Below are 10183 nucleotides of genomic sequence, written 5' to 3'. Positions count from 1 at the left end.
CACTACAGAGAGCATTTGGGAAAGCCATAGATTCATTTAAGTGGACTTAAAGCACACTCTGTTCTGTTGACAGAGCACTTGACTGCCTTGGCTTTAGCCAAATAGCCACATTGCAGTTTAAGCGAAGCCCACCATCTGTTCCACTCTCCCAACAGCAAATGGGCAGAGGGGAGAGGAACAGCACATTTTCGTTTATGGTGCATTTGTGATTCACAGAGGTCCACCCCACATGCTCGCTGTATGCTGGGGGGGGGGGAGGAAGGCTCCTACTTTGCATCTGCTCTGCTGTCCTGTTTTCAGCACAGATGGAGAAAGACACAGGACGTTTCTACCCCAGCTGCAATCCACGTGCCTCTCTTGGCAAAGCAGAACTCTCTGAATTGGCCTTTCCTGCTTTGGTGAGGAGAGAATTGCATTTGCAAGCGACTGCTAAGCCACAGCAATGGGTTCTTACTGAGTGATGACTCACATGGGCTATACAGTGGTACCTTGACTTATGAAGACGATCTGTTCCACGGCCGTCTTCGTAAGTCGAGGTTTTCGGGTGTCGAAGCGTGCGGTCGGCGCAGGCGCAGAATACGCACGCCGGGCGAGTGCGGTGAAAAGACTTCCGGTGTTGTCGACTTCGGAAGTCGAAACCTTCGGAAGTCGAAGCGTTCGGATGTCGAGGTATGACTGTACATATTTAAAACAGGATCATACAACTTGAAACAGTCTTGGCTTCCCCCAAGAGAATCCTGGGAAATGTAGTAAGCTAAGGGTGTTGAGTGGAGAAGGCACTGGAAAACCACTCCAGTATTTTGCCAAGAAAACTCCATGGACATAAAAAAGGAGAAAATTTGAGAAGAAAGTGAGAGTTTCCAAGGCATGCTCTGGTTCATGGGGTCACGGAGAGTCAAACATGACTTAGACAACTAAACAACAACAACAAGGGTGTTGAGAGTTGTTAAGAGACCCCTGTTCCCCTCACAGAACCATAGCTCCCAGGTAGGAGGAAAATATTTCTATTATTTTCATAAAATGTATATACCGGTATACTCAAACCTCAGAACTCAAACAGCTCCGCTGCCAAACATTTCCTGAACGCCAAAAACCCGGAAGTGTTCCGGTTCTCGAACATTCCTCGGAACTCGAACATCTGACACAGCTTCCGCTTGAGTACAAGAAGCTCTTACAACCAATCAGAAGCCGCGACTCTGAACTCAAATGTTTCGGAAGTCAGGTGGTCTTTCAGAATGGATTATGTTTGAGTTCTGAGGTTTGACTGTACTGCTCAGTTGCAATAAAACCTCAAAGCAGTTTACAAAAATATTGTTAAACCACTCAGAATTGTTAGCTCTGTGAGGAGAATAGCGAACTGCAGCTTAACAAGCTTCAGATTCCTTGGGGAAAGTGATGAGCACTTAAAGTAGTATGATAATGCTCTGATTGTATAAAACCTACCATAGATCCATTAATTTCAATGGCTCGTCAGATACGTGTCTGTGTGTGCGTGCGCACTTATGTTTACAAAGAGGGCCAGAAAATGTTGCATCATATCCTCAGCCCCTAACAGGAATGCCCCTGCTCCTTCGGTCCATTTTCCTCTTTCAGCTGAGATGAAGTGATGTTTCCCTTCTGGACAGCTGAGTACGCTCAGCTCCCTCTGGGCTACATTTGGTTCCACACATCTCATCCCATTACCTTTCTCTTAACTTAAAAATGTCTACATGTCTGTGTTATATAGGGGGGGGGGGCACACCTACCGGTAAGTGTTGTAGAAACCATTTTGAGTTGGGTGTGGGGGTGGCCCCTGTTTCAGTTCCAACACTGATAGGCACTCATTCACCCACATTTGCTATTGGTATACACGTATGTGGATTGATAAACAGCTGCGTAACTGTTTTGTCACTTGCACAAATAATGTGTTTTGCTGTGCCTTTTGTTTCTGGGTGTGTGCTTCAGGGTGCATTGTGTTTTTAGAAGGCTGGGTAATAGAGAGGAAATTGAATTAAATGTTCACTGCAAAAATAATAAGAAGGGAAAAAGCTGGTGTTATTAAAAACACTTCATCTCTCTCGCCTCCTCCTTCCCCCTTAATGGCAGGTCTGTTTCACAAGGTCTTAAAAACAAATTATGCTTGGTAGGTGGGGAAGAAACAGAAACATTCTCTCTTGTATTAGGAGATGCAGTAATTGCAACAGCAGCAAACAGAAATTCCTGTAGGCGTACACAGGGTAACTTCATCAAGTTTGACTCCCTGCTACTCAGGTATTAGGGGTTTCTTTTCCTTTCTTGTATTGGCTCCTATTATTTCTTAAACACAAAGAGAAGCAGGCTGAACACAATCTCTCTTTTTTGCAGCAGCAGCTGCAGCAGAAATTTTAGGTAAAGGTAGGTACATGGGGTCACGAAGAGTCGGACACGACTAAATGACTAAACAACAATAACAACAAGGGCTATTTAAGAAGACCCCCCCCCACACACACACACCATCTAAAGCATTAAGAAGCAAAGAATTCATATTTTCTCTATGTGTTTTGGGTGTGTAGGAATCTTATACTGACTCAGACCACTGGTCCATCAAGCTCAGTACTGTGTACACTGACTGGCAGCAGCTCTGCAAAGTTTTGGGTAGGGATCTGGTGCTTCTGGGGTTTGAACCTGGAACTTTATGTGTGCAAAGCTGAAGAGTTATGGCTCTTCTCTGAATCTTCCAATGAAGGACTCCCTATATCTTCACCTAGATCAGGGACACACACCTTTAGTAGTAGCTCTCAAGCTTGGGCATTGAATCTCAGGGAAATTAATCCCATAGTCAAGGTTCAGTTTCTGAGGATATACTCAGCATACCTATATAAACATGATTTTGTGCTTAAATGGTGAACTAATGGGGTGTCCCATAGCTCAGCTGTGACATTTTTGTTGCCAAGTGTGGTGTTTTACAGCATTTTACAATATTGGTAGATCTTGTGTGATTAGTTTAAAACAGTGTTGGAGAACCTGTAACCCAGGCTTCCTCAACCTCGGCCCTCCAGATGTTTTGAGACTACAGTTCCCATCATCCCTGACCACCGGTCCTGCTAGCTAGGAATCCTGGGAGTTGTAGGCCAAAAACATTTGGAGGGCCAAGGTTGAGGAAGCCTTCAGGTGCTGGACTCTAACTCCCTGCCACCCCACCCCTCTGCATGGCTAGTGGTCATGGATGACTGGAGGACTTCTGGAAGGCTAAATGTTCCCCATCCCTGTGTTAGAGTGGTGGAGATGTGTCTCTGTGATGATAACAGCCATTCCACTAATCTTCCATCTCCGAACCCTTTGCCCTTTTCCTTAGGTGTGTTGCTTAAGGCAGGGGTTCCCAACAAAATTTTCTCAAGGACCCCTCATCGAGCCGCTATTGTGACAAGGACCCCCATTAATTCCTAATCCTAAATCTAATTCCTAATTCCTAATCTAATTTTTCCAGTATGTTTAACACTGATCTTGGAAGGGTTAGGTTCAAGGGACGCCGACGATTTAGGTTCAATGAACACTGACAAGATCGGTTCGAGAGTCGCTGACTTACTTGCTTGAACATCAAATGCATTCTCTTCCTCTTCATCTGTAGGCCTTTGTCGTTTTAACGAACCACTTTTTAACCAACGGTCCATTTTTAACTACGCGAACTGTAGCTTCCGCGAGAAACAACGCTTTGTTTACAAACACTACTGTTTTGCAAAGAGGCAGCGTGCGCCAGGGAGGAGGGAGGGGAATGGAGAAGACAGGGTACCTGCGCAGTAGCGCACAAATGAAGCCGACGCGCGCAAAGCATCTTGGGGAGGTGAGCGTTAGTAGAATGTGTGTGCTGCCTCTTTGCCAAACAGTAGTGTTTGTAAAGCACCACCTAATGGCATACAGCAGAACTACTGCCTCTATCTAATTCTAGTTTTGCGCTAGACTGCTCATGCAGGAAGCGACCAAAACAACAAATCTGTTATCATACGAAATATATTTAACATATTTTTTATTCTAATAGCAACTTGCGGATCCCTCTGGCATAGCTCGCGGACCACCTGTTGGGAACCACTGGCTTAAGGTATATAGGCTCAGCAATAGGTTCAATCCCCAGCATCTCCAAACTAGGGAAGAACATGGAGAGAGCTAATATGAGCAGACAATATGAAGTTCCCCAAACAAATTCTTCTTTTTTAAAGGTCGGGATAGTTTCTCTCCTCCTGCCCTCACACTGGCGAAGCAATGCAAGAGGAATTAGATGCCAGAATGTCAGATACCAGAAACATGATCACGTTTTGTTGTCTTGTGGTTTAATCAATTAGTATATAACTGAGGACCAGTGTATAGGACTTAGAGCAGTGACGCCTGGGTTAAAATCCTTACTCGGCCATGAAGCTTAGCTGGATGACACTCAGCCTTACAGAATTGTTGTGAGGTTGTGGGTGGAGAGAGAGAAGATAACAATGATTGGCTTTTTGGTGGAAGAATAAGGCATTAAAAATGATAAGCAAAGAATCAATAACCTGGTTTCAACCCTCACAAACCCTCCCAGCTACAGTTGTTATGCTACCGTCCAAGAAGGAACCCTACATTATTTGAAAGCCTGGTTATTGAAAGCAAAAATGCCACAACACCCTGCCCTGACACAAAATGCAAAGATGTTTATTTGCATTCTTTACAATAAATCTTTCTGTTGGTCAGGGGGTGACAACCTTTTTTTGCTTCCCATTGTCACATTGGCAACTGGAGAACTGACTGTGGGCACCACACACAAATACTATCCTATTGGATTCTTCTCCCAAACTTAAGGTCACTGGGAATGGGGAGCCAGCCCTGTGGGCACCAAGGAACATCTCTGTGGGCACATAAGTGTCCATGGGCGCCACACTGGTAACCACTGCTGTATTCCTATCCGTAAAGAAGTGAAATGCAGAAGAGTAAAGGTTTCTCTTTGTGGGAAAGGACATTACATATTTTTTTAAAAAAGAAAGCTACTGAGTGGAATTCACTGAGGCGCAAATCCCTCAACCAAGCTGAAATTTACACCGGATTTACTACACAAACCTGCATTTTTAACCTACAGGATTCAGTCTGGTTTACTCATTCATACCATCATTATAATCAACCATTCTTAAGTCTTCCCATAAATCACACAGTGGGTAAGATCAATGACATGGAAGGAGGAACACACACTCACATTTCCCCCACTCTCTAGTGATTTGTCATTTATCATTGTTTAAGACTGAAACAAATGGGCTGGATGAGTTCTGAATGCATTTTATACAAAACACAACACACAGGGAAACATGGGAGGGAATAAGACTGTCCAGGAAATGGTTGGGAGGGTCACACTGTTTTGCATCCAGATTGCGAATTTCACTCACCTGCACTGTCTTGCATCAGGTTGCCTATGCGCAATAACTTGCCTATGCACAATAACTTTAAAGGACATTGGAAACACTCCCACCCACCCCCACCCAAGAACTATGTGCACTGCTGTTTATCACCCACAGTTGCAATTCCCATCAATCTGTAACAAACTACAGTGCCCGGAATTCTTCTTGGGAGAGGGGGATGATATGCTTCAAATGTACTTTAAAAGTATATTATGCTTACAGTGTTCCATCTCTTCTCCTGAATGCAGTGCACAGCCCAATACCAGACTGCAGACAGTAGATAGCCATAATTGCTAATAGCCTTATAAACCAGCAGATAAGGAGTGAGGCAAATGTCCCTAGGGAGCGACCCCCCCCCAATTCCAGCGCACGGCAGTTCCATTCTGTGTCGCCGACGAACATGAAATAGTGTTGAGGAGGATCTTTATCTCATGCACATTGGGGTTTTATGCTGATGGACCCTGATCAATTATTTCTGGAGATTTGTTTTCACAACAAGCTATACAATTTAACCAGCATTTACTGGGATTAGCAGTGGCCCAACTTTCTGAAAACGGTACGTGGTAGGCAAGCTGCAAGAACCAGGTGGCCATGTAGTTTTTTGAGGCAGCAAATAAAGCTGGCTATGGCAAATCACTGAACTTTTAGAAATATAACCTAATTGTATCACTTCAAAGTCCCAAAGTTTATTGCCCTGTTTAATGATGTGTCTGGTTATTTATGACACTGCACAATGAGTCTGCTACTGAATTAATATACTTCCTTAAAGACCGTCATTGTCGCAAGCGATAAAACGGAACCATTCCCAGACAGCTCAATTATGTCACATTTATAGAAACCTACTCAAATCACCCTCAGCAATTTTCAGAGGGCTGGCAAGCAGATGACAAGGATCACAGCGTGTTGGGCTCAGAAACAGGACAGCAAGCGAAAGCCTTGCAGGCGGAAAGCAAGGAGCGCAGATGGACTTGGTGGGGGTGGGAGAGAGGTGTGCATCTGGGAGGAGAAAAAAAAAGTGGTGGCCCCAGGCGGCTGCACTGGAAAGGAGCCCTCTCCTCAGCCATGCAACAGAAGGAACTTGTGATATGCAAAGGAAAGTGGGAGTAAGCGAGAAAACTTCTGCTAGCTTCCAGGAGCATCTTACCTTTCTGATACTGGAACCAGAGCTGCTGCTGGACTTTCTTGCTGGGAAAGTGGATGGTGCAGGTGAACTCAGACCCATAGAGGGCCTCTGCTATGTAGTGGGAGCCATACTGCTGAATGAAGTAGAGCAGTTCTTCACGGCTGCTGTCCTTGTTCAGGATCTTCAGGACATTAAAAAATCCTGCAAGAGCCAAGAGGGAGGAGGAGGGATGTCACAGATTTTATTTTATTTTATTTATTTTTTAAGTTAAGAAACGACGCAACAGAAGGGAACCTGGAATGCCATTCACATACACTATTGACCAATTGCTCAGTGTGCCCTCCTTCTCCATTAGCTGCTTCTACAAATTCCAGTTTGGGTGCTTGGCAAGCAGATTCGAGAACTGGGTGCACTATTTGCTGCACTGCTGGTTCCATCATAAGGACTTCTCGGGTGAAGCTTGCTCTTCTTTACCCCTCTGCACACGCCCACCTTCGAACCTACGCCGTTGGACCTGTTTTGCAAGACTGCGACCTTCAATGCAGCCATTTCAGCAACCAACACAGTAAGATCAGTGAGTATTTGTTTATCACCTGTGCTCTGGGGGGCTGCCTTTTAGATAAATGGGGCCAAAAACCAATTCCAAAGAATGGGATAATACCATAAGAACTTAAGAAGAGCCTGCTGAATCAGTCCAGCGTCCTGTTCTCACAGTGGCTGACCAGATGCCAGTGGGAAACCCACATGCAGGATCTGAGCACAATCCCCACCCTGTGGTTTTCAACAACTGGGATCCAGAAATAGACTGCCTCCCAACTGTGGAGGCAGAGCATAGCCTTCATGGCTAATAGTTCATCCATGAATTTATCTAATCCTCTTTCAAAGCCATCCAGCTTGGTGGCCATTACTCTCTTCCATGTGAGTGAGCTGCACAATGTAAATATGCACTATGTAAAACATAGAATAGTGCATGTTTTCTGGTGGGAGTGTGCAGAGGGCTAAAGACCCATCACCATAAGACTTGGATGCCACAGCAAAGAGTGCCTGATGACCGTACTTTATGAGTAGAATCAGACAGTGTTGTCCTTAAAAATAAGAGAACTCAGAAAATCCGAGTTCGGATATGTTATAGACATGCTGATTAATTCAGCCAAGTCACTCTCAGCCTCAGGCATCTCATCTGAAAAACGGGAACATGAAATTAATGGCCTTACACAGATATTGGGTGGTAAATACAAAAAAACAAAAACAAAAACGAGCACATTATTGTTTGTGATAAGCAAAATCCCTAGTGTTTCTGTTGCTTTGGCTGCCAACCTATGCAGAATGCTATAGATGCATGGCATAACCTTAGCCTTAGAGGGAGGCATTGTAGCTCAGTGGTAGAGCACATACAACAGGAGGGTGGAACAGCAGCACTTGCCTGACTTTCTGAAAATACGGAGAGTGGGAAGGACAAGCGGAGAGATCAGTGCTGGGCAAACTCACAGTGGATCCAATACATTAGAAGAGCCTGTTAGATCAGGCCAATAGTCTATCTACTCCAGCATTCTGCTCTCACAGTGGCCCAGATGCCCATGGAAACCAAAAAGCAGGACCTGAGTCCAACAGCAATTCTGCCTTCCTGTGGTTTCCAGCGACTAGGATTCAGAAACATTACTGCTTTCACCTCTGGAGGTAGAGCTTAGGCACAGATAGGCCTCTCCTCCATGGGCCATTCCTCCCTCGTGGTTTGGATTTATGGACTACTTAAAATGAGGCTGTATTTTTGTAATTGTTGGGTTTTTTAAAATGTCTTATTGTAATTTTATTGGTGTTAGCCGCCCTGAGCCCGGTTTTGACTGGGGAGGGCGGGGTATAAATAAAAATTTATTATTATTATTATTATTATTATTATTATTATTATTATTATTATTATTATAGTGTTGGTGTGTTTGCATAGCACCAATTATGACACCACCTTGCCCCTCCCCCTACACAGCAGCATCTTTACTGCCCCTGGTGCAGAAAGCCATGGGAACAAGACCACAAGGACAATCATTGTCATATCCAGTTACAAGGACCAAGTAAATGGTGACGTGAAAGAATCTTAGTAGGCAGAGCCATCCGTGCCTGAGACCAGCCAGACTAGACATTACTGGGCTAGATGGATAAACAGCCTGACCCAGAATATGGCCACTTCTTATGATCCTTTATTAGGGAAGGGGTATTCCTCAGTGGTAGAGCATCTGCTCTGCATGCCAAAGACCCCAAGATAAATCCTTGGCATCTGCAGGTGGGGCTGGCAATGAGCCCTGAAGCCCTGGAGAACCACTATCAGTCAGGGTAGACGATACTGAGCTAAATGGAACCACGAGGAGTTTCAAACACTCCCACTGAGAAGTTACCAGGCAGCACATAAACCCCAAATCATTGCAAGTTGCAGCATAAGTCTCTGCCAAAGAACTACAGCCGCCTCCCAGCTTGCAATCGTTACTGTAATGTAGCTGTTCTCACCTGCTGAGAGGGCAATGGTGCTTAGCTTTACTTTATACAGGTTGCTTCGGACCCTCCAGTGCTGAACCATGGGGTAGCCCATGGCTTCGTCATACCGGATATCACCTGTGAAGAAATAATTTGGAGTTAGAGCACAAGAGGCAGGAGGTGGCCAGAGAAGAGAGCTGTCTACTTGCGCTCCCGCAGGCTTATTTCATTGTCACAAGCTTTGGGATTATGAAGGGTGCAGTAACAGAGATACAGCCTCATAGCAATAGTCACTGCTGGGGTTCTTCAATGAACAGGCTGCAGGCAAGATGATGACAGAGCCATGCTTACTGTCACCAACAGGGTGTGTGTTTTAGAAGAAGCATCACTTAACACGGCATAAGAATTGGAAATTACCCAGGAAAAAAAACGTAATTTCCAGCCACAGAAATTGTGGCATGCAGCTCTGCCCATAGACTAGTTTCTTTCGGCTCTCATACAGCTGTCAGTCTGTAGCAGCTATTCCATCAGGCTGCAACAGAGGGAAAGGAGGAAGGCAATGCATTTGGCTTTGCTGAAATATCAGCTCCATTTGGCTCTGCCTCTCCTGCACCTTTCACCTGCCAGTGACCACTCCATCAAGCAGCTTAAACTGTTTCCTTACCAACTGGGCATTAATAAGAACTACCCTCCACCTAGAGCTCTAGGCTGAGTCACAACTATGTCCAACCCTCCTACCTGTGAGCAGCTGGAGGTTTGGAAGTGGCTCAGAGAGCACACCACGGCACTGCTCCTCAACGGGTAACGGGATCACCATCAACGCATCAGCCAACTGGGGAAAGTCCTTGATGAAATTATTCTCCCTGCAGAAAGAAATCAGAAAACTCAAAAAGGGAATCATAGACATAAAATCCACACCGAAACACATCATTTGTTTTAACTCGCTTGTGGGAACAACTCAGAGGCTGTGAAAGAATGAAGGATAACAACAGAAAGGAATAGAGGAATCACCGAAAATGACTATGAAATGCAGTAGGATTATGAGATGATTAGAGCCTTCTGAGCTTGAAGCATGGGAAATCCCGAAAAAATTATAATTTGGCAAAATATTTGGATTATTTGATATGTATATGTATAATTTGGAATATTTAATGTGATTGGATTGGATTGTTAAAGTGGAAAAATTAATAAAAATGATTTTTTAAAAAAAAGACAGAAAGAAGACTCA

At 44.6% G+C, this 10183-nt stretch overlaps 1 protein-coding gene across 1 annotated transcript in view; it reads right to left on the bottom strand.

Moving 5' to 3' along the window:
- Nucleotides 1-10183, bottom strand: part of ASTN2 (astrotactin 2) — a 605773-nt gene that overhangs the window by 175856 nt on the left and 419734 nt on the right. The window contains 3 exon segments of the mRNA XM_035112940.2: nt 6514-6693; nt 8989-9093; nt 9694-9818. Of these exon segments, the coding sequence (XP_034968831.2) occupies nt 6514-6693; nt 8989-9093; nt 9694-9818 (410 nt within the window).

The sequence above is a fragment of the Zootoca vivipara genome, chromosome Z (genome assembly GCF_963506605.1).
Source record: "Zootoca vivipara chromosome Z, rZooViv1.1, whole genome shotgun sequence".
Classification (NCBI taxonomy): Eukaryota; Metazoa; Chordata; class Lepidosauria; order Squamata; family Lacertidae; genus Zootoca; species Zootoca vivipara.
Note: the sequence above shows the minus strand (reverse complement) of the source record. Positions and strands in the feature narration are given on the sequence as shown.